Source organism: Theobroma umbraticum, unplaced genomic scaffold (genome assembly GCF_002168275.2).
Source record: "Theobroma umbraticum cultivar Fairchild unplaced genomic scaffold, ASM216827v3 scaffold_81.0, whole genome shotgun sequence".
Lineage (NCBI taxonomy): Eukaryota > Viridiplantae > Streptophyta > Magnoliopsida > Malvales > Malvaceae > Theobroma > Theobroma umbraticum.
In genome coordinates, this window is record NW_018397268.1 from 5651996 (window position 1) to 5677919 (window position 25924).

Below are 25924 nucleotides of genomic sequence, written 5' to 3' on the forward strand. Positions count from 1 at the left end.
ACTAATATACAATATTCATTAAAGGATTAAGATGTAAATTCATCAGCATTTTCAAGAAGAATAGTCTTGATTGCATAATCAAGAAAATGTGTTGGCACATGAATGATTTGGGTGAGTAATCTTACAATACCAAATTGTAAGTTGATAATAAACACACATGTAACTATTAGTTGATGCATCAACCAAAACTATAAAATATCTAAATGGTCCCCATGGTGGATATATGGATCTACATATATCACCCTAAATACATTTCAAAAATGTAAGGGATTTGGTCTTAACTTTAGTTGGTGATGGCTTTATAATTAATTTTCCTTTAAAGCAAGCAACACATGAAAATTCATCATATTGAAAAATCTTCTGATTTTTCAATGGATATCCACATGTATTTTCAATAATTTTTTGCATCATTATTGATCCAAATCCAACCGGCCATAACAAACATTTAAATTATTAGTAAACTTTTAGTTTACTATAGCATAAGTTTTAATCATTCAAATATTTATGCAGTATAATCTAAAGAGCAAAGCAACTACTTTTTTCAACACATACTTCTTACTTGAGATAATAGATGTAATATCGAGTTGTTAAGTGTTTATTTCATTCGTTATCTCCATATGATATCCATTCAAACAAATATCTGTAAAACTTAATAAATTTGTTTGAAACTTAACAAATAATAATGCATCCTCTATTATGAACTTTGTTTCTCTAGGTAGTAAAATATTAGCTCTTATGAAGCTTTCAATTAATCGTGTACTATCAGAAAAATATTAATATTTGTCTTCAATAAAATAAGATATATATATATATATAGTAAGAAACTTACAAATTAACATAAGAGAGCATTAAGTATAGACTTAAAACATATAACAAGAACATTTCATTTAAATATAATGAGAACATATAAAAATATCTACATAATAGAGTTATACTAAAATATACCAACAAACTATTAAGAAATTTTATTCTCAGATATTTCCATTACTAATCAAATGATTAATTCCTCCTTACTATGGACAAGAAAATCAACAACATCCAAATGTGTTATATTAACTTAGTTATGGTTAAAATCATCTTGAATAAAATTTGATTTTTTTTTCTTTTAGCTTTCAATAATGCTTGATAAAGTTCAACAAGATATTTCAATGTACACCAATGGCCTTTCATGTCACATAAATACTAGATATTTTCTATATTTCTTTTATTCTATCCATTTTGTGTTTTTATTGTATCTCCTCACTATTCATCAACTTCTAATGGGTTAAAGTATTAATCAACTTCTGGTGAGTTAAAAGTATTCTTATTATTAGAATAATAATTAGTGTAACCACTACAATTACAATAATTACAATGACTTTTTTCATATCCATAACCATAATTATTAAATATTATCGCATTCACTTCAGGGGATAGACAAGATTTATGATTTTTCATTAGTAGCTCAATATTTTACTCAACCATAAAAATGACATGAAATCCAAAGAAAAATGTATTTTCAAATTACTAAAAGTATAGTATTTTCTACTTATTACAAAATAGATATCATACAAAGTCAATTTCATATATTCAATTCAAAAATATCTTATGCAAAATCTCATAGGTTTAAAACATATTTACATATACTGAGCATAATCATACTTGAAATTCAAAACAAACAAATCACGTATTAAGCAAATCATATTCTAAAACCAAAACAAAGAGATCATATATAATTATATTTAATTACATGCTCAATTCAATTTAATAAATCAAGGGATAAAATATGATACATACTACATGATAGAAATTCATATTCCAATTTAATAAATCAAACGACAAAATATAATAAATACAATATAATAGCAAATACACTTTCGAATAAAGGAACAAATTATAATATATACTATATGATAGTGAATTCACATTAAGAGTGATTTTCAGGGAATGAAAACACCAAAAAAATATCAAATCACTTATGTGATTTGATAAAATCGAAAATCAAATACCAACCATTAAAATTCTTTTTGAAGCCTGAAAGAACTAAAACTTCAACTTTGAGATTAAGATAAAAATTAAATGATACCAAATTAAGAGATTAGAGAATCTTACCGATAACGTGTTACGAAATATAACTTGAACGAATAACCAAAAAAGATAATATTTAGGAGTAAAAAGATCTTATTCAAATGTGTATTTACAAATGAAATGAAGGGCCTATTTATAGGCTAATAACCCCTTCAATCTTAATATTTAAGCCAATTCAATCCATATCCAAATCTAGATATACATAATCAAATCTAAAAGTTTAAATCATACTGCACTTCTTGTGTTTGTCCTATTACATTGTTTGACTTGATCAGAACTTCTTGGATCATAATATAATAGATATTCACACATATATTTATAACAACTACTAAGTACTCAAATAAACAAAAGCTAATAAGTAATAAGTACATAAATATTAGTTCAATCCATGATTATGAGAATAACTACCCTATTTCTTTTGTATTCTAAATTTATGATTGTGTTTGGTAATTGATAAGGTTTTTATGTGATTAAGTTAAAATTGAAATAAATATATTTACTATTAATTTATAAATATAACTTATGTAAAGATTAAAACTTTTTTATTTAATAATTTTGATTTCAATGGCAACAAGTATTTATATATATATAATTTTATTAACATTTCCACTTTTCATTTAAAATTGTTTTCTTCCACATCGGCATCGTACTAGGTGAAGTTTGCAATATCTAAAATTATAATTAATCATACCATTCTAAGATAGAAAATTTATTCAAGTTTCTCTCTCTTTCTTTCTCTTCTGTTTTTTCCTCTTTTTTATTAACGAAATATAAGGTAGAAAAAATTGTATAAAAGCACATTGAAAATAGTCATAATGGTTTTGCCCAAGTAACTACTTTCTACCATTATTATGACAATGGTCCAGATTCATGTACACACCTGAGCAACCAATTTTTTGTGTGAAAGCTGTTATTGTTGTTGATCAAAACCTCACATAGATCTAATTTTCCTTCTTTAGCTACAAAATCCTGCCTAAGCTTCACTCATCATAATTAATCAATTAAAATCTATTGAATGAAAGTAAAAGAAATATGTATCTTTGTGTATGTGTGTGTGTGATATAAAAAACGAGAATGGTACGAGAGGGATAACAAGAAATTTTGATAAAGTTTTTTAAGTGAAATTTATAAAAATTTTTCTTGAAAATAATTATGATTAAAGGTGAAAAAATATATGTAGAAAAACTGAAGAAATATTTTTTTTGAAAGTAAAAATGAAGAAATATTTAATACTTTCTTTAATCAATTAGATTTTCTCTAAAATAAACGAGAAAGTTTTACACTATTGAATAACTGTATTTACGAAATTTGTATATTAACACCTTGGTGAGTTGCTTTTTTTTTTTTTCATATTATTGATCTATTTAATGAGATTTATGGATAGATTAGTTTCAATTGAGTTTAGTTTAATTTCATATTTGAGTTTACAATATAATTATATTGGTTATCTTATGATAAACTAGTGTATTCAGGGATTTTCCTCAATGTTCTTCTAAACAAATGGAGCAAAGGACACCTCAAAACAAAAAAAAAATGAAAACAAAAATTAAGAAAACAAAATTAAGTAAAGGGAACAAAGGCTTGTGCTTTTACTTGTTTTATATATTGTATATAATTTTACCATGAATCAAAACCTCACATGTTTTTTAATGTTGCCTAAAACCTAGAAATAACTTATGTCAATTATTAAAAAAAGTTACCTTATCAAAATAATATTTATGTTATATCCATTCAATAAATGAAATAGTTTTTCTTTAAAGTAATTAAATTGTGTACTTATTTTTTACCCTCTCTAACTGATTATATAAATGCCTATACTTAACTTAGCAAACAAAAAAATTAAGAAAATGATTTTTTATTTTGAAGCATATCAAATTTTCCCAAAAAATGTGTATATAACATTAATATTCGATGATGACGTTTATGTCTAAAAGGAAAAGTATATATGTGAAAGAGAGTTTTGATAATAATTGTCTTAAAAGCACTCTTTCAAAATTAATATGTAAAGTAATATTTTTCACTATGTATTTAATCAAAAAAATATTAATTGTATTTAATATAAAATATGTACTATTATAAATAATATGTTAAAAAGTACCATTAAAACACTCATCAACAAAATTTATAAAATGGAATAGAAAATAGTTTTGGAGATATTGGAAAAAAAAAGTTAAAAATAAAAATATAATATTTAAAAAACTTCTAAATTATTTAAAAAAATTTTAAATAATTTTTTATTTTTTTATTATATTCAATTAAGTCTTTATATTTTTACTTTAGGCTGAACGAGTCCTTATACTTTTTTTTACAAAATTAATCTTTATAATTAATAATTAACATAATCAAAATATCATTTATCATGTTATATCACGTGACGTTGACTTGACATGACGAACTATCATTTTTGATAATAATATAATATAATAATATATTATAATTGATAGTGATGTAACATATTAATGGAACATAAAGATCTGATCATATGATATTTTTCACGTTCTATGTTAATGTCATATTGATATAAAATAACAAGTAATATTTTGATTAATAAAAATTAATAAATTATTATTTATAAAAACTTATTTAATTAAAAATATAAATATAAATATTTAATTAAATATAATAAAAATAAAAATTTATTTAAAATTTTTTAATTAATTAAAAATCTCTTATCAAAATAATTATAAAATTTAAAATTTATTAAATCTACTAAATAAAATCCATCAACAGAAGCATGCAACGTAAAAAGTGAGAAATAGAATATAAGACGTAACCTCATGCAAGCTTTTATGAAGAAGGCAGTCATTTTCCTGTCACTGTTACTGACAACAACGTCCCTTATTATTTTACTATTTATTTTTCCTTTTAATTTCTTGTGGGCGCTTCCTTGTTTGTCGCTGCACCGATTTTAATGCCAACACGAAGGAAAAGTCCGCTCAGTTTGAGGCTCAATCACGTGTTTAGGTCAGGCAGAACGAAACCACCACGTGTTCAACTCAAAACACTTGTTTCCGGCAAGTGACGTGCATAATTACTAAAATACCCTTCGTCGTATTTATGAAAATTACCGTGCAGAAGTGAATGTATTGCCTGCGGTTTGTAATTACTCTAAACGAAAGCCATCCCAAATCTCTGGGTTTTACTGTCTGCCGTTTTTACCTCAAAAGTTACTTAATTGAAGTAAGATTTGCTTCCTTTAATAAATTTTGAAGACATAACAGCCTAAGGGAATTTCATGCCTTGTAAGAAAATTAATTGACTCCAAATCTGCTCTCTTTAGGTAAACACGACAGGTGTGATCCTCCCCAATTAACATTCTTACCTAATGAGACTGTTTTTGCAAAAGATATTATATCCTATAAGATGTAAGTTATAACTTCGTTTATTTTCTGGAGCATAGGAAAATATTAAAGTTCATACAAAATAATAATACTGAAAGCTGGGACCACCAAAGGACTGTAAATTATTGCCTCCTGCTCAAGGAACGGCAGTGTTCTGGAATTAGGCAAAGAGAAATTAAAAATATAAATCCGGAGAAGGTGATGCAAAGCCAGCAAATAGCTACATGGGAGTGCCCTCATTATAAAACACGAAAGGAGTGCCCAAAGTGGTTTTACTTTTATATATAAAATTATGATCTATCTATTAGTCTCTTTTTCTTTTTTCTTTTTTTTCCTCTTCTTTTCTCTCTCTATCTCTCCTGGTTTTACCATAGAAACTGGCATGTTTTTTCCGGCATTGACTAGGCTCTGAAGGCAAAGCTTGACCCAGCAACTAATCGGTGAGATGAGCTGCAACGAATATTTTTTTCAACAATTCATTTACTGTTTTAACTTGGTTCGTGCACATTGGTCTTAACTCAATCAGCTGTTACATTTCATTTTTCTGTCAACAGGAAGAATCTTTGAAGATATTGCAATATCTTTTGGTTAACAAATCCAGCCCATTTAATACGGATTAATTCAGTCAATATTTTGGTATACAACTATCTTGCTCACACAAATTAAATTACCTGACTCTTCTGCTTTATTTCGTTTCCTTTCTTATCATGTTTTTCCATATTCTCCAGGACTAAAATGGTATAACTGACCTTTTAGTTGTTGAAAAACACCAAGGAAATGGATTTTTAGCATTTACAACTCGGATTCTGATTTCCTCTACTGGTTTCCTACCTGAGAGCATTAATCTTTGGTTTTTTTCCATTCTTTCCTTCAGGTTTGTCTGGGTTATTTGATGCTGGGCATAGTCAGGTGGAGATTGGGTGATTAGGCAGGATAGGTTGAAGCAATGGGGTAGGAGATAGTTGTTCAATATATTCAAATTTTGTTGATTAGCTGAATAATTTTGAGGAATTGGACCTTCTCTAAGGCAAGATATCTGTTGTAAGAACAGAAAGTGGAAGAAAGAACAGGACTGTTTGCAGGCTTGGTTGAATTCCAAGATGAATTTTGGAGAGGAATTTTCGATTCCTCAAGGGAACGAATTTCAGTTTACCGGTTCTTGGATTCCGGTAACACCACAAAAGCCGATCCCAACCATATCAAATCCCATTCCGGTGAACGGGCAAGGAAACCAATTTGGACGAGGAAATTGGCAGGAATTGCCTGGATTTTCCACTGGATATGTACAAGATATCCTGAACTACAATGGAATTGGTCAGAATTTCAACCCAATTGGGCAAATGTGTCAGAGTCGAGTGGATTATGTTGGCAGTATGAATTTGGCAGAGAAGAACGGAATGATCAATAACATTGCAGGTTCCTACACACAGGTTCTTCAAAATGAAAGCCCAGGGTGGAACAATAATACCTTGGCAAATTTTCCGGCAACCAGAAATGCCACTGCTTTTGCCACTGCTTTTGCCCCTGCAAACGGAACTGCAAGCATAAGCAGAGAAAATGCTGTGCCAATTCCAATTATGCACTCTCAAGCAGACAACTGGAGACACTCCAGCTCACATAATTCAATGTGCGCCAACCAACCTCAATCCACAAGTTTGCACTTCTTGAGAAATATTGACAGATTCTACCAAATGCCTCAGCGTAAGTGATTATATCTGTTTAACAAAAGTATATGCAACTAAGATTTCGTTGAATCTGCCTATTTTCCAGTAACAAATATATTAACAAAGAAATTTAGAAGCCATGGCAATTGATGTAGCAGTACTTGACTAAAGTCGCATGCATGTAACATGTAATTTATGATTATCCTACATAGAATACCTTTCTACAGAATTTTGTTGAAGAAATAGGAATTCAGATTGTTTACATGAAAAAGCGATTTTGCAGCTTATCATTATTTATGCAGTTACTAGGATTTAGAAATTTTATGAACTAATCATCTATGAGGCCCTCTTCACTTGCATTCTTTTCAAAGTCGTTAGTGCAAAATGCAGTCTGTTACAATGACATGAAAATAACATCATGATAACTTAAGTTCAACCAAATTGAACTGTTCTCATCGTTGATGACTCTGTTTATTGAGAAAAGTACCTTTCCTACAGATGAATTTCCTGTACCTTATAAACAAATGTACAATCTGAACTCACCACCAAGGACAGAAGTTGATGCCGCCTTCCATATCACCACCTCGTTGCAATCCACACCAGCAGCACAAGATCAAACCAAGATAATGGGGAACAAGCAGCTTTCTACAGTACCGGCTTCTGCATCAGATGAAAGCTCAATTCATGAAAAGGGGAAGCAGGGAAATTTAATTACATCCAATGCAAATGAAGTTTCTCAACATAATTGTGAACTCTTACAGAACATTGTTGATTCATCATCTGCTGTCATTTCCACAACAATGGAGGAAAAAAGGGAATCTGAAAGGGGAAGTGAGCAAGGCATAGATCTGAACAAGACACCCCAGCAAAAACCACCTAAACGAAGAAAACACAGGCCCAAAGTAATTGTAGAAGGCAAACCCAAAAGGAATCCAAAGCCGGCTACTACAAAAAACATTAACTCCAAGGAAAACCCAAGTGGGAAGAGGAAGTATGTACGCAGAAAAGGCCTGAATGAATCAGCAACTGAACAAGCAGATTCAACAAAGGAGTCTGACCCGACTGCTGCAACTCCAGCAAAGAGGAGGTATGTACGCAAGAAAAGCCTGAAAGAATCAGCAAATGAACAGATAGATTCTATGAAGGAATTTGATCCTAGTGCCGGAACAACTGTAAAGGGCAAGTACACAGAAAAGAGAAACCAGAAAGAATCATCGACTAAGAAAGCAGATTGTACAAGAGGCTCCAATCCTAGTGCTGGAACAGCTGGAAAACGGAAGTACGTACGCAGAAACAGCCTGAGAGCATCAACAGCTCAACAAGCAGAGGAGACAGATCCTAGTGCTGTGCCTGTTGCAAAATCCTGCAGAAGAGTATTGAATTTTGACTTGGAAAACGCTGGAAATGAAAGTCAGGCTGCAATATTTAATCACCAGGAGATGCAAGAAGGAAGTAAGTCCTCTGAATCTCAAGCCGTGGGATTGTGGAATGTAGAAAATAGTGGGTTGAAAACAAAATTGACTACACAGATCAGTCAACAGATGGTTTTGGAAAACTGCCAACCACAAACTGAAAGTAGCCAGACGCCTTCCTTGAGTAAAATGATGCTAATGGACTACATATCAATGCCAGGTATGCCAGCTGATACAGCCTCACAATTTCAAGCAAAGGATCTGCAAATGGAAAGTCGAAATGTCAATGCAAGGCATGTAAACATGGACAATGCTGATTTGAGCCAAAAGAGCAACAGAAATGGATACAGTCCCACACAGCAATATATCAATCCAAAAGGAATGGACCAATCTGTTTCACAAGGAAAAAGCAATTGCGAAAATATTGATGGGACCAATGAACTAATGCTTGAAAGATGCCCTAAATCAGTACCAACAGTTTTGTCCAACTCTAGTGAAGGTATGGGATCCAAGAGAGATCACTCTCAGGCTATTGAGCAGGAACAATTGTATACAGCAAGTTCATTGAGTTCATTGTTATTGCAAGGGGTATTCCAGATAAATGAAGGTTACAGAAATGGCAGCACTAATGGGGCAGGTTTTCTACAGGCTCTCAAAAGAAAGAAAATAGAAGATAAATCCCAAGCATACATTCATGGGATGAAGTATGGGATGTCATATAGCTCAGGACAACTTCAAACAAAAGGCACAAACAGTGAATTTACATCACTTAGGAATTGTGGAACATCTGACCCACAATTTCTTCAAAGTGATAACATAGCCAGGAGAAAAAGTGGTGGGGTTAGTGAACTCACCGGGGACACAAATGTTCACTCTACAGCTGCTGGTCCAACTTCTTCAAAGAAACATATTTTGTCCCAACTGCATTCAGGCATGGAAACAATAATAAACACCAATGGGTGGACTCTAGCCCAAAACTTAGCCACAATCGAGAACTTCAACAATCTTCTACCAACTACCCCTAAGAAAGCCCCAACTCTGCAATTAGGGTCAGTCACCAAAGCATCCCATACCAATGTTTCAGAAAAGAAGAAAAGAGAGCCTGATCTATCCAGAAGAGCTCCATCCGGAAGGGGAAAGATGCTGGAAGAACAGAAAGAACTGTATGAGTATCAGCAGTCCTCCAAAGCAGGTACTAAGAAACCTTTATCCTTTCGTCAACTGTAGTACCTTAACAACTCAGTCTCAAAACCTTTTCCCAAAATGTTCTACTCACCATCATTATATCAACTCTTCTTGGTAAATAATGCAGGGCCATCAGCAAAACAGATACACCCCATTCCCATTGAGGAGATAATAAATAAATTCATGGGTCTCACTCTTGATGAAAGGAACAACAAAGCCAAATCAGAGGTGCAGAATGCACTTGTCATATACAAAGGAGCAGGCACAGTTGTCCCATATGAGGGGTTTGAGTTTATCAAGAAACGAAAACCACGACCCAAAGTGGACCTTGATCCAGAAACAAATAGGGTATGGAATTTGTTGATGGGGAAGGAGGGGAAAGATATCGAAGGCACTGATAAGGAGAAGGACAAATGGTGGGAAGAAGAAAGGAGAGTTTTTCATGGCAGAGTTGATTCATTCATAGCACGAATGCATCTTGTACAAGGTACAGTCACTTGTTTGGCCCTGCTATACTGATTATTATAAGGACTTCTGCATTTGCTTTGAAGATTGACATGTCACTTTGGACCTTCTAATCATATAATCATATAGTTCTACATGAAGAGTCAGCTTACAACCATTAAGTGTTGTTTGTAAATAATTGGGGAGCAAGAGGGCTTACACAATAAAAAGCACTGGTATGACAGTGCACATGCATTTGTGAATCAAAAGAGACACTACCTAGAATAAACAACAAAATCTACAGCATGAAAAGAACAATGAGATAAGAGAAATATTAACAGCCATCTTCCTCACAAATTTCCATGCTAGCATGATATTCACTGCTCTAGATCTACTGGAACCATTTTTCAATAAAACAACTTGATGACAAGTCCCTATAGTTGACACTAAATTGTCTACTGTCTTTAAGACAACTTAACAAGTAGGAGCTGGAGAGGAAAGCATATGGAAAATTAATGCACGCTTTTCAGGAAAGAAGAGGGTTGGAGAGAAAGAGAAATATGTTGTTTTATTTTTTTCTGAGTGCTATTAATCTGAAAACTGCAGTCACTGAAACAAGATAGGCATTTACAATAAATGAACTTGACTGCCATGATAGAAAATTATATATTTCTATGACAGGTCCACAGTAAAATTTTCTGGCATATTTATCAAAGTTCCCACATGAGCAATCTTGGAAGTTTTAGTGCTTCTTGCAACAAATTGTATCAATCAAATTACCTGATTTTTCCACAACCTAGTGCTTAGCATACACTCTTCAGTCATTAGAATATTGGCTGCATGTATGCTGACCCAGTATGTTGTAAAACCTTGCAGGAGATAGGCGCTTCTTGAAATGGAAGGGATCTGTGGTGGATTCTGTAATAGGAGTCTTCCTAACTCAAAATGTTTCAGATCATCTTTCAAGGTAAATTTTGTTTCATCACACACTGAGATCAAATTTCCACAATATTAAAAACCTGAAGTGCAAATAAACAATCTCCTACTTTCCTACTGTGCAGCTCTGCCTTCATGTCTCTAGCAGCAAGGTTTCCTTTGAAGTCCTCATGCAAGAGAGAATGTGATCAGGATGGGGTAAAAATACTAATTGAAGAACCAGAATTCTGTGAACCAAATCCAAATGAAACCATAAAATGGCATGAAAATCTATTCAGTCATCCACTTGACAGGCAAAGCCCTATGACATCCATCGTGTCAACAGATTATCAAAGGAATGGTGAGAATTCTGGTATAGAAAGAACAAGCTTCACAGAGACACATAGTCAGAGCTTGGAAGAGGAAGTGCTGTCATCACAAGGTTCTTTTGATTCCTCGGTCATTCAAGCAAATGGAGTAATCAGATCCTATTCAGGCTCCAACTCAGAAACAGAAGATCCTACTACTTGCTGCAAATTCAACAACTCTCATGGTTCAACTGTTGACCAGATGGATAACAGTGCCTCATTTGAGGAATTCTGCAATTCTGTAAATGGGAGCTCGCCGTGTCATGAAGGTTTAAAATATATACAGTCAGAAGTTACAGAGAATGCACAGAAGTCCAGATTGGAAAGGAAAGAAAACCTCAAAGGCCCTTCCTCATTCATTCAAGCTAGCCATTTTAGAAATCAACAAGTGCAAGTACAAGCAGTTGGGGTGAGTAACCATCCACTACAGATGACTTTGGAGTCTGAAGCACGGGAAAGAGAGGGCCTTGAACCCTGTGGTGAAGAATGCATGTCTTCATGGGCTTCAACTGCTTCTGGATTGAACAAGCTAAAACAACTTGGACAAAGTGAAGATAAAATCACAGTCCACCAAAATGGACAAGCTATAAGTCAAGACATGGCCACAACAACCTTGAATACGTTATCAAGGAAGCACATAACGCACCAAGATACAGTCTCTCAGCCAGGAGCTCATACTAAAAGTAATCAGCTTTGCAACAATCATCAAGAAATGAGGAATAAGGCCTTCCAATCAGAAAGCGCATCAGTCACAATGCCTCTGACCACTGATGCAGTCACTGAGATGCAGAAAAGTACCTTATTGTATGCTGCAAATGCCCTTAAACTCACAGAAAGACCTTCTGATGTTGAGAGAATGTCTGCATTGAATAAGGACAAAGAAATAGAAAACAGAGAGGTTCAATCCAATGCAAAGGAGCAGATGCATTCTTCTGAAAAAGAGCATGGGGCAAATAGCTTCTTAAAGTCAAAAAGAAGAAAGGCTGAGGGAGAGAAGAATAATGCAACTGACTGGGATGCATTGAGGAAACAGGTGCAGGCCAATGGTTGGAAACAAGAAAGAAGCGAAGATACCATGGATTCCCTGGATTATGAAGCATTGAGACAAGCAAATGTTAATGAGATTTCTAATGCCATCAAAGAAAGAGGGATGAACAACATGTTAGCAGAACGAATCAAGGCAAGTGTAATAAATTAAATTTCTAAGGAACCAATATTAGCTAGGAGCTGCTTCTGATCATATTATAGTAAGAAACCTTTACAGCAGATTTAATATTACTTGAAAAAAATTGCAGGAATTCTTGAACCGACTGGTTAGCGAACATGAAAGCATTGATCTGGAATGGTTAAGAGAGGTTCCCCCTGATAAAGCAAAGTAAGCCATCTCAAATTTCACTTTTAATTCTTAGTATTACTGTTATTGCTTCATAAATAACAAAACTGTTCACAGAATTCAACTGATCGGAAGTGAATAATAATCTTCTGCATCTGAGTAGTTTATGTTTATGGCATCATAAAATTGTTTGTGCTGCAGGGATTATCTTTTAAGTATACGGGGATTGGGGCTGAAAAGCGTGGAGTGTGTGCGTCTTTTAACGCTTCACCATCTTGCCTTTCCGGTAAGACTCAAGTAAAATTTACCTACAAATTTAGTTTAAGAAGAACAAAAATACACATCCAATGTGTAATATTTACATTTTGTGAAGGTTGACACAAATGTTGGAAGAATAGCAGTTAGGCTGGGTTGGGTTCCTCTCCAACCACTGCCTGAATCACTACAGTTGCACCTCCTTGAATTGTAAGTGTTAGACATTAAAAAATGAACCTCATTTTTTCTCATTGCCCACAGATGCTAAAAAAGTTCATCTTAGGTATCCGGTACTGGAGTCAATTCAGAAATATCTCTGGCCAAGATTATGCAAACTCGATCAACGAACATTGTAACCTCATAACCCCTGTTCAGATATTTGTGTATTCAAAAATAGAAAATTAGATACAAACTTTTACTGATTCATGCATTACTGGTTATAGGTATGAACTACATTATCAAATGATTACATTCGGAAAGGTATTTCATTAGGTTCAATTTTTTCCATCAATGCTTCATAACTTAGAATCATATTTTGTAATAAGGCCTTTAAAAAGCATCAATATACTCATGCTTTAACATGTTATGCAGGTTTTTTGCACAAAGAGTAAACCAAATTGCAATGCATGTCCAATGAGAGGAGAGTGCAGGCACTTTGCAAGTGCTTTTGCAAGGTTAGTCTCCAGCCTATTTCCAGCTTGTGTTTATAGCCAAGTAATAACTTAGACAGATAGAAAGAGGCTGCTCATCAGCATGCATCTAGTTTTTAGACACAAGCCTCAACATCAGAATCTAATCTTGAGACATTTCTTTGCTCAGTTACAGGTTAATAATCATTTATTAATGTTGTAGTTTTGTTTGCATGAGCATATGCAAAACGTATATGAAAAACTTAGCAACATGACAACCTGCAAGCCACTAGCTTCGGCTTATTAGCATCAAACAATTGCCTTAGTTAATAAGGCAGTAAAGGTCTTATAGCGTCAAAGAAAGATAAACACTGTATCTTTATTATTCAATATTTACATTTACACAATCATTACAACTGACATCTGCCTAGATCCAAAATCTGATGGATATTTCACACAGCCATGAATTGTGGACAGGCATCCCCATTGAAGGGAGCATATTATTTGTATACAAAACATTAAGGCAGTATTTGGTATTGGGTGATCACCCCAAAATCAAGGGTGATCTGCACCTTGTGACTAGATCACCTTGTTTGGTAGGAACTTGGTGATCCTATATGACAGCAGTCTTAGATAACCAAGAGTGATTAGACCACTAACTTGAGAGGTAATTTATTTCCCATCGAAAAGGGTGGGAAAAATTTTTCACTCAGGTTTATACGCACGATTTTAACCTTTTAGCATGAGCACAAAAAACTTGCTTCCTACCAAAAAAATAATTTACACATGTAATACTAAGTTTTTACTTTTTCAAGTATTCCTTGTAGCAACTACAAGGATATTATATAGTTTTCCACATTTTTTTCTTTGATTATGTATAAAATCTTTGTTTTGGTAGCCAATTCACTATTATCTTGATAAATTAAATATATTTTCCATTCAAAGGTTTTTCATCTAATTTAAAAGGTTAGAAGTTAGCTTATCAAAACTAAATATATTTCTCATATTTTTTATTGATTCAATTAATTAAACTTATTTAAGAAATAAAATATTAATATTTCAGAAATTGTTATGTTAATATAACATTAAATTTATGAGTAATTTTTTTCACCTTTAGAATATGGTTATTTACTTATTTTGGTACTTGTTACAAAATGATATTTGATTTTTATGTGATACCAAAAATGGTGATTTCTAATCCCTAGTAATTAATGATTACTAAGTAGCATCGTACCAAACATGGTTATCTTGAAAACGATTAGATCACTGTGGCAATTAATATTTCACCGATAATGGCATTACCATAGTAATAAGACCACCCCTGTGATTAGATCACCGTGGTGATGTTGCAAAGGATGCCGTCCCCTTGTACGAATATGGATTAGACTAAGAATTCCATCTGTTTTACGCACTTTATCTACCCCAAAACACTACCAAAGTAGTCCAATATAATCTACTATAAGGCAGAAAGGACATGTCTCAAACCTCTCAGATGCCCAAAAGTTGTAGATGTTTCTTTCCCACATGCTTAAAATGGGCACACAATAGCACCCTGGCAAAAAAACCATCTCCCAAAAACAAAGACCAAGTTAGAACACATTTGAAGGCTTTGTAAAATGTGTCAATAGAGTTACAAAAAAATTAACGTGTTTATAGAGTTACAAACACAAAGCAATAGAGTTACAAAAAAATTACTGTGTCAATAGTTTCAAGGCTTTTGTAAAATGCAATGCATGCACCTTCAGACCACATTTGAGACCAAAAATACCAAAATCACATTTGAAAACACTTATCTAGAAGTTAAAATAGGCACAAAATGAGTTTGAATAGTTGACAGTGCAATCTGTCATCTTAATTGTTAAAGAAAGAACAATGGGGTCAACATTTTTTCAGTGGTTGGAATGAAAGAAGAATGACTTAGGAGAGTTAAATAGATAATAAAGTGAAAACCAAAAGATGTTCTGAAACCACATACCTGCCCCCCAAAAGGGTGAACTGCATGTTTCACATGTGTCAACTTTCTTTCATGCAGTGCAAGGCTGGCGCTACCAGGTCCAGAAGAGAAAAGCATAACAAGCTCAACTGTTCCCATGATGTCTGAGAGAAGCCCAGTCAAAGTTCTCAATCCAATGCCATTACCTCCACCAGCGCATAACCTGCTTCGTGTGGGGCCTAACAATGGCAACCATGAACCTATCATTGAAGAACCAACGACACCAGAACCTGAGCACACAGAAGAATCACAAAGTGACATTGAAGATGCATGCTATGAAGATCCTGATGAAATTCCCACAATAACACTCAATATTGAAGAGTTCACAGCAAATCTACAGCATTACATGCAGGAAAAGATGGAACTCCAAGAAAGTGACTTGTCAAAGGCTTTAGTAGCTTTGAATCCTGAAGCTGCTTCTATCCCCACTCCCAAATTGAAGAATGTGAGCAGGCTGCGAACAGAGCACTATGTGTAAGTGGATTTTTTCCTCATAATCATGTAACCCAAATACCAAATAAATGATCATGAAAAGCCTGTTAATATAATAGTCAGAAGGGGCTAAATTATAAACTAAAACAGCTCACAAAAGCTTTAGGACCTAAGCTAAAATTAGTCCAATCAATGCATCAGTAAATTCACTTTATACAAAATGAGCTCAATAAGTTCTTTATCTAACTTTCCACTATCAAATTTGGAGTGCAATAATACTTGGAAATTGCTTTGAAAATAGACTTGCGGGTTAAGAGGGAAAAAGGTATAGTTCAAGAGATTTTTTATACCAACTGACAAATAGATCATCAATGATTCATATAAAATACTTGTACAACTATGATAAAACACTACAGAACACATTCTAACACATCGCTGAATGATGCAGATATGAACTTCCAGATGATCATCCTCTCTTGGAAGAAGTAAGTTATTCTTAATTTCTTCAAAAATTCCAGATTTCTATACATAACGTACTTCTCTAACTTCCATATTTTGAAAATCAATAGATGGAAAAGCGGGAACCTGATGATCCGATCCCCTACCTTCTTGCTATATGGACACCAGGTAAGAACAAAACCTCTGTAACAGGTCAAGGTCCATCAAGCAGGCTTAGAGGTGGGCAAAAGATCACCTCACACCCTTTATGATGATATACTTTTGAAAATTCGATACAATGTTAAGATCGCACCATAGATTTGCAGGAGTGTTAATAGGATATGTCATCAGAGGTCAAACTACAAACTGACAAATGCTAGTGGAAAAAGATAATGTTTGCTGTATTGCGAACTAATTAGATGAGCTTCTGTTAATATGCATTTACTAGGTGAAACTGCAAATTCAATTCAACCACCTGAACAAAGTTGTGGGTCCCAAGAACCAGGAAGATTGTGCAATGAGAAGACCTGCTTTGCTTGCAATAGTGTAAGAGAAGCCAATGCACAAACAGTCCGAGGAACACTCTTGGTGAGCAAGATTCAGTCATACATAACCTTATGGAAGCATAAAACACAAATACCTCCTGGGTTCTTTACTAATATTTGCATTGTAATGCGTACAGATACCTTGCAGAACGGCAATGAGAGGAAGCTTTCCCCTAAATGGGACATATTTTCAAGTTAATGAGGTATTGTTATTCAAGTTATTGCCAACTCTAATTCATAGAGGACTCCCAAAAAGGGGTATCCAGTGGGATCTGGAAACCCAGAACCCTACCCTAGACAAAATAAGGATTATTTTTCGGTATTCTAAGACTGGCATTTTATTGATTCCTACACTGCCCAGCATCCACACATTCATTTGTTAATTAGGTGCTTATAAAATAAAGTTGCTTGTACCACATAGGTCTTTGCGGATCATGAATCAAGCCTCAACCCGATGGATGTCCCAAGGGAATGGATATGGAATTTACCCAGACGAACTGTGTACTTCGGAACATCTGTATCAACAATTTTCAAAGGTAAGAAATTCCCCATCATGCTTTTGAACTAAAATTGTTGCCCCACTTTAGTAATAAAGGAAAAAGTTTACTTACAAAAAGAAATCCATGTTTACTAGGACTTTCAACTGAGGGAATTCAGTACTGCTTTTGGAAAGGTATGAAATGCTACTTTTAATTATTCAATTACCATATCTGCATGTGAAAAAAAATAGCTTCTCATTAGGCACACATATCAAGTAGAAATAGGACAAAAAATGTTCCCTTGCTGATTATACATTAGTCTCAGCATTCAATCAAACAATAAGTTCATATATAGTATAGCAATGGTTTCCTACTAGAAACCCAGATTTTCTCCCTCTTTCTTTTTTCTTTAACATTTTGATCACTCAAAAAGAAAAAAGAAAATGCAACCAATCTATGAGTTATTTTGATGACAGAAGCATAAAATGTGTGCCACCATGGTGGTAGATACATGAAAATATGCTTTCTGGACTTGAACTTATAATTAGCCAGTCATGCATGTACAGCTAAAAAGTGAAAGAGAACATTGCATGATGATCCAACTAAGACAAAAAGAGGGAAAGGTGATCTGGAAACTGCTGATAGAAGTTCAGAAATCTTACTAGCATGTATTTTTGCTAAAGAAAGGAAAGAGCATAGAAATTATGAAAGGAAAAAAGTTTTAAAATTATATGAAAGCATGAAATACTGTGTTTTAATCACACAGTAATTAGCACACAGGTTTAAGGACTGTCAAAAAAAAATTACTAAAACTAGTATTTATTGTCACATACATTGTATGTAAACAGTTTTTTATTTTTTTCAAATAAAAATTATATATAAAATACTAAGTCTATTAAAAATTGCTTGTATATATAAATGAAAAATTAATGTTTCAATTATATATAATTAAAATTTTTAATAGTAATCTATAAATTATTCAATACTGTTGAATTAAAACAAACATTTTTTAATGAAAGTCATTAAATGCAGTTAGAGTTTTCATTGACAAATTGAATAAATAATATTTTTTATACAAATCATTCGATGCAATTAAAGCTTTCATATTTATAAATTAGAGAAATCTTATTAATATTAATAATAAAAAAATATTTTTTTAATGAAAGTCGGCTGATGCAATTAAAATTTTTATATATTTACAAATTATAAAAATCTTATTAATATTAATAAAAAATATTTAAAATGAAAATTTAAAAAATATAAAGAACAAATATGACCTTATTTTACAATAAAAAAGTTTTAGAACATCAGCACTTTTTCATATATTATTAATTATGAGAAGGATTATAATTAATAAAAAATGCTTTGCATCAAAAGCTAGTAAGTAGGCAGAAACAAACATCAGAAGTCACTACTAATTTAAACTTTAGTTTATTTTGCGAAAAGCAAGAATATCATACAAAGGCAATTTGACTGTGTAAAAAAATATTCAACAGTTTATCACTATTGAATAATCATATGCAAGAAGGGATGATAAATGTTAAGTGTGGTTACTGCCTGAGTAGATCGCATGGTATTTAGCAGCAGTGCTTTCCTATTGTATGCACATTCTATCTCTCACCCTCCAAAGCATAAAAAAGGACCTACTACCCACCACAATGGCAATATGCCTTGCAGGTTTTCTCCTTCTTTTCCAACTCTACCATTTGCTAGCCTCTCGCTGCCCTTGCCATTTATCTGCTACTCACTAGGTGCATCATATCTGCCAAGGCCACTAGGGTCTAAGTCACACCCTGTCTGTGTTTGTGGAAGGCAAGAGTTGCCATTCCTATCCATGGGGTCACAGGTTACAGTCTAGCCTATCTGATGTTGGAGTGAACTTTTAAAGAGAGGAGCATTATTAAGAAGGTAGAGTGTTCAAACTTGCAATACTAAAGAATAGACAATTACTAAGTTTTCAGGGTCCCTAGTTCATATACAAGTTGTAAAATATGAGTTAATGCATAAATTTCTAACCACATTGCTGAGTGCGGAATTCAAGTCCAGATTCACTCATCATCCGCACATTTGACTTTGGGACTTGCATATTCTCATCAAAGTTTAAAAACTTGCTGGAGCTTGACTAAGACTATAAGGGGTTCAAAAGATGTAAGCCAATCTCTAAACAATTTCACTCCCAGGTGGTTTGGTTGAAGTTCGGCTTTCATGATTTTCAACAATTGAATAAACACCAACTGCAATAATTATGTCCTTATGAATGATAATTATTTGAACACATATTATAGCTACAGAAACTCGTACATACTAGTCATGTTTTAATAATCCACTGTAAGTAATGAACTATTAGTTGCTAGTTGTTGAAAATTAGTTATACTGATGGTTGAACTTTGTTCATGTCCATCATATAAAACTTTCTTAAATTGGCTGTTTTCTTTTACAGCATGAAAATTCCTAGAACTTCAGTATAAATATCATGTCCATCATATAAAAATTTCTTGAGTCCTGCTTCCCAAATGTCAAATATCATTTCCTGAAATTAGAAGAATAGCTATTATAAGACATCCCTAGTTCGAAAGTCCTTCCGGAAACGTTGCAATTTAATGTCAGGGAATTACAGTTGAACCACATTTCTCTCTTGCAAGAACTAGTAATAATCATGCATGTCCCCAAGACTTATAATGCTTTAACCGATGCTCTTTTAACTCACAGTCTAAAATTATTTGCAGGATTTGTTTGTGTGAGGGGATTCGACCAAAAAACAAGAGCTCCCCGGCCCCTTATGGCCAGGTTGCACTTTCCGGCAAGTAAGCTGGCGAAGACACAAAATAAAAGCAAGAGATAAACAGGCCATGATTAAAAGATGATTGTTACCAAAAGGTACCAACCACAGACTATCCATAAAGGAAACGTAAATTGGCTGACGTAGCAGAGAAGAAAGATTCTTACTAACATATTGTTGTACACAATTGTTCTTTGGCTAACATGAGATGCATTCATCCCATGTTAGCTCTGCAGGAAGAGAATTTTTTAGCTGAATTTTAAATCCCATGGGCAGTGGGATGTAGTCTGTCAATTGATAAAACTGTGATGATTATTTCAATTCATGCTCTAAAAGAGCCATTCTTCAATATAGCCAGTTCAAATTCCCCTTCTCATGCTTCACTATGTAATATATATGTACACCAAGACATGCAGATACATATATGTCATAGAGTTAGCATGTCTCTGCATGCACAAACATAAAGCTAGACCAAAAATGTCTATCCAAATTATTGGCAACTAGGTTCCTTGAATCTACAAGCACATCCAACAAGAGTTACTCAATACCCGTCCAATATGAAACCAGGCCATGATTATTGAAAAGGATTAGATAGAGAAAAAGGATTCCTGGGGGGAACACCGATTAGTCCTATTAGATGGCCGGAAGTAATAAGAGTAAAAGATATAGTACAAAAACAAATAATGTTGCAAGAAACCAGATTACAGTTACGAACATCTATTAACTGAAAATTGTCAACAGATTAAGAAGAGACCGGGGATCCACTAAGATATGACATTAATGGTTGTTGACACCAAGACTTTAAACATGCTAAGGAAGTCCTGAGGCTACATATTTGCAGTTGGAGCATATATTCATAGGAACTACAAAAGTCCAGGATGATGATTAAAGGAATCAACATCATACCATTTGCAAATATAAGCCTCAAATCCAACATTCCCCATTTAACTCAAAGAGGACCAAAAAGATTAAACTCCACTGTCCCAGAGAGAGACACCAAGATGCGTTGACATTTAAAGTTCATCAAAAAAGAAGTTTTTAGATTGCAAGTATATTTCATTCTCCCATAAGAAAACTTTGAGAGCTTTTTTGACATTCTTTTAGATTAGAGAAAACATATGTGCAAAAGAAAGAAACAAAAAACTCAAAGTTCTCAAAGGCTTAAGCAAGAGAACTATCAGTGCTTGTTCAATTGAAGAAGGTCTGAAGGCATAATGAAGAAATAAACATGCATTAATGGAATATATTTGTACTTCCACAAGCTGATAGAAACTTACCAAACACGACATCCAGATAAAAGACACAGCTTATCTAGGCTGCAAAGAGTAAGCACTTGTAGGGCCTGATGTCTGCATCAAGCTGTAACCTCCATCAATTAATACTGAAGTCCTTTTCGAAGATCATCAATCATTAAAATGTTGCTTGGTGAATGTAGTACACACTATTTACATGAAGAGCTCAAAAGCTCGTTAATAATAAAGATTTAATGTTTAAAAAAAGTACTTGCAATTCTAAGAACTATTACTGCAAAACCTATATTTAGTAAAAGCAATGACCTGACAAACAATAAGAAAGGTATTGGGATGAAACTTAATCAAATATAATAAACAAACCATCCACAAGAAATATTTGGTTTAATAATCAATTATCAAGCTCACAGTTGTAGTGCTCTAGTTGAAACCACTCAACTGCAATAACAAGAGAAAAGAAAACAGGAAATTACCTGACAAAGAAGAAGGAAACATATTCTTGTTACTCAAGAACTAGAGCCCTTGAAGAACATATTCCAGTAAGCTTCCAAACATACCTAAAAAGAAACATGATCGTTATCAATTTGATTCAGATTTAGTTTGAATATAGGCACAGCTCTAAAACATAACAGTCACCAAAATTGGACATACACCCTGCCCCGGATTTCATTTGCACAACTATGGTGTGCTTGAGACCCTCTACCATCTCTATTGCCACCTCCTATTGTTTTACAAACTTATGAGACATTAAAATTCCAACAACTCATTATTAATTTTAAGTTGATGTTATAGGATAGACATTTCTCCAGAACCAATTACCAGACCATCTCCACTGATATAGAAAAGTATCCAAACCCTCATAACAGATGATAAAAGCTATAAAATAACTTATGCTTATAACATGGTAAAAATATAATAAATACCATATAGTTGTCAGCCTAGGGCAAAAAAGTCTCACTTGTCGCGTAATTTCCTAAGAGCACCAAAATTCTCAATAGGGCATGTATTTCCTTGAAATCTAATAATTACAAAAGTATCTGATGATCAAAAGAATTAACAACTTTTTTGAACTCAACCTCACACTTTACGGATTTCAAACATTGTCCTACAGTAATACTATGCCTCATATCAGCCTCATTCTTAAGGATAAAACTTTGTCATATATAACAAAGTTTGAAATTACTGTGCAGCAAAGCTAATAAACAAGCACATTTAGATTATCAACAATTACCTTTGAAATTAAATACGTAATAAGATGATCATAAAATCAAATCTGATTCAGGCAAAACTAGCCCACATCTCCCAAATGCCCACTACTTTATTGTTGTATCCTAAAAATAGTAAAACAATTTTGCCAACAGATAATCAGCAACGACTGACCAAAATGACATCTAAAATGATAACCAACTAGAATATTGACAGCTTCAACAATTCATATTTATAAGTTATGGGCTTTAGAAAACTATAGTTCGCTAGGAGGGTTGAAAGAATCTCCTTTTCCTAGACCCTCTTTCCTCAATCAACATACAACGGGATGAAATTTTCAAAAACGTGATAATCAAGATTCACCCAAAAGGAATAGGCAAAAAAGTTGCTCACAAAATTCCAGAACTTTTAAGCAGCACATTACCTGTTGCATGCAAAAACCAACTATTGATATCAAATTTCATTTGAAAAGTAAAAAGACAGGTGCCTTCTGGGCACACTTTTCCACTTAACTTATCTGCAAACAGAGGGAAAAATTAAATAATAATAATAATAAATAACTTTAAAAAAAAAAGAGAAACTTAGCAGCTATAAAATAACTTGCCACTTCTTGACAAACCACACTTCAAAACTAAAACATATAAGTCATATTTTGCACTAATTGTGTTACTTAATTTAGTAAAACCGTGACACAACTACAACCATGCTCACACCCTCCCAAGCCCACCATGTCCTCATGCATGCATGCAAGCACTCATTCATCACATTTGATCATTTGAGAACAGATAAAAGGAACGTGAACAATAATGCAGTTTTCAACAATAAATAGTTATTATTGAGACTGTGTTATCAAACTTTGCCCAGCATTGCCAACTAATAAGCTGTGGCAATTCTTGGCAGCGCAGAAGCTAACCATGTGTCAATATCTAAAATTCCAAAAATATTCAGGGGCTTGCTAGTCTACAATTTTTCTCCTCTGATGATTTTCCAAGGCACCCACCAAACTGACCTTAACAAGTCCAATTATTCAATGATACTGATTTAATGGGCAATCGTTCAAGACTGTGAACATTAACTTTTAAGAACTATGCAGTGTATGGTAAACAAACAAATTGGAAAAATTTAAAGTCCTGAGTGGTCTCTCAAAAATTCATAAATATGTACTATAAAATTCATATTACAAAACCTTTATGGTAAGACGTTAATTTAAGTGTTTCAGAACAACTCACTGCCATGAGGTTCAAATTCCATAACAACATTGTTTGCAATCAGCCTCTCTGTATATGATAATCACTTATACACAGTGAAAGACAGATCTATAGAAGCTTAAGCAAGCATGCATGCTGAGATAAAACATACACATGGAAACAACAAACAGAAAATACATGTGCATATGTAAAGGGATAAATAGCTTTGCATGAGTTTGATGAAACAAGTGACACAATTCTAAAAGTTTTAGTCTATAATTACAGTTATCTCTTAGAGCTCTATATCTTCCTAGTTTTAATTTTTAACACAGCAACTCAACAGAAGAGGCACACTTAGGCTTGCTATTAGAGCGCTCGATATATAAATCAAATATAACATTTATATGTTGTATATAAGACAAATATAAAAGGAAAAGTTGTGCCAAAGGGTCAACCAATATTTCCTTGCATTTGTCCTTTTTAACTCCTTTCTTCCCTTGTTTCCTCCTAGTAACACGGACATACAAAAGCCCAAACACCACAATTCCCTCCCTTTTACTATAGTCTCTATCAACAATTCATTATCTCTTCCATGGTGAAGTATTGTCACAAACTCATTCTCTGGGTATCGGCTAAAGTCATATTCAGTCTTGTAGCACTCTTGAAACATCAATATACTACCTTTAGTAACAAAGGATTAACTTTTCTTCCCCACCCAAACTGCCATAAGCTCCCTCTCGAATGCATGCAGCCTATTGAAGACCTTATAAACAATCGCAATTCTGAAGTTATTATTTTTATGAAATTGTTGTTTTGATTTAATATTCTAGACTTTGGAAGATGCACCTTCAAAGCAATTTATTTTAACAATCATATTTGTCAATAGCTAACAAAAATTAAAGGCTACCAGCGGCCACCGACTAAAATATAAATCCAATTATGATTGCAAATTCCTCTCGAAAACTTCAGCAAAACGCTACAAAAACACATAACCATCATATACCAGTCAATAATGGAAAGTTGTTACAACGCCTTGCTTGCACGTGTGCATAAATGTTACCCACAAAAGGGAGACAAATCTGACATGTAATTTTATAGCAATCATCCAATAGTTGGGCAAAACTTTATGACAAGCACAACAAACACACATTTGTTACAAACTTAACATCTAAAAGTGTTATAACAAATAATTCATCATAAATAGTAATCCATTAATCAAACAACTACTTAACAAACATTCATTACAAGAACATCTAAAATATCATAAAATCAAAAGGAGTCTTATATTTTACACTCGTGAATTTACTTCCTTTACACATTTCCTCCATTTTCTCACCAGCCAAATTCATTACAATACATTCTAAATGTCGTAAAAGCAAAAGGAATCTTAGGCTTTACACTCACAAGTACTACTTTCTTTTCAAAATTCCTTCGTTTTCTCAGCATCCAAACAACGATTAAACTCATAATAAATGGAACACATTTGAAAAATCATAAAATTTCATCAATAAAAAAAGAAAAAATAAAAAGGAATCTTAGAATTTATTCTCTTAAATCCACTTCCTTTTTAAGTTTCCTTCATTTTCTCAGCAACCAAGCAACGATTAAATTCATTAGAATACATTTTAAAATATCGTAAAAGCAAAAAGAACCTTAGATTTTCTACTCATGAACACTACTTTCTTTTAAATTCCCTCCATTTTCTCCACAACCAAGCAACGATTAAACAACTTATAGAAAACAAAAAAAGAACTAATCTTTGATCCAAAAAACTCGAACATTTACCGGAAAAAGTAAAATAAAAAATTAAAACTAAAGAATACCTTTATTGATACGATCTTAAAAGCGATTATAAGAGTGAGGGAAAAAATAACAGAGAATTGAGGGAGAGGTAGATTCGGGATATCAACAAAAATCGGGAGGGCTTTTACTCGTTTTGGCTTTTTAAGGTTTTGAATTTTCAGGCAGAATTTTTTCCTTTTTTGCTTTTTTTTCTTTAATG

General features: G+C 33.2%; 1 protein-coding gene and 1 long non-coding RNA gene across 4 annotated transcripts; one reads left to right on the forward strand and one right to left on the reverse strand.

Moving 5' to 3' along the window:
* The first annotated feature begins 5647 nt into the window (after positions 1 to 5647).
* On the forward strand, positions 5648 to 20653 carry DME (HhH-GPD base excision DNA repair family protein). 3 transcript variants are annotated; one of them, XM_021440074.2, is made up of 21 exons: positions 5654 to 5848; positions 5963 to 6044; positions 6283 to 7109; positions 7571 to 9676; positions 9797 to 10156; positions 10990 to 11080; positions 11175 to 12576; positions 12692 to 12771; positions 12931 to 13015; positions 13103 to 13194; positions 13268 to 13336; positions 13428 to 13464; positions 13576 to 13658; positions 15646 to 16080; positions 16487 to 16523; positions 16608 to 16665; positions 16925 to 17064; positions 17159 to 17224; positions 17443 to 17557; positions 17656 to 17694; positions 20227 to 20653. In XM_021440074.2, the coding sequence occupies exons 3-21, from the start codon at positions 6509 to 6511 to the stop codon at positions 20340 to 20342; spliced, it is 6012 nt and encodes a 2003-aa protein (XP_021295749.1). In that variant the 5' UTR covers positions 5654 to 5848; positions 5963 to 6044; positions 6283 to 6508; the 3' UTR covers positions 20343 to 20653. The 3 variants fall into 3 exon arrangements, 2 of the variants coding, with proteins under 2 accessions (XP_089641126.1, XP_021295749.1); XM_089785000.1 differs by lacking the exon at positions 17656 to 17694 and having other exon boundaries at positions 5652 to 5848; XR_002445997.2 differs by lacking the exons at positions 16487 to 16523; positions 16608 to 16665; positions 16925 to 17064; ... (2 more) ...; positions 17656 to 17694; positions 20227 to 20653 and having other exon boundaries at positions 5648 to 5848; positions 13428 to 13466; positions 13577 to 13658; positions 15646 to 15784.
* Positions 17633 to 25924, reverse strand: LOC110425228 (uncharacterized). The gene is made up of 5 exons (XR_002445998.1): positions 25746 to 25924; positions 23160 to 23252; positions 22003 to 22086; positions 21557 to 21638; positions 17633 to 17731 (listed from the first exon to the last, which is right to left on the reverse strand). It is a non-coding gene; the product is annotated as an uncharacterized LOC110425228 (long non-coding RNA).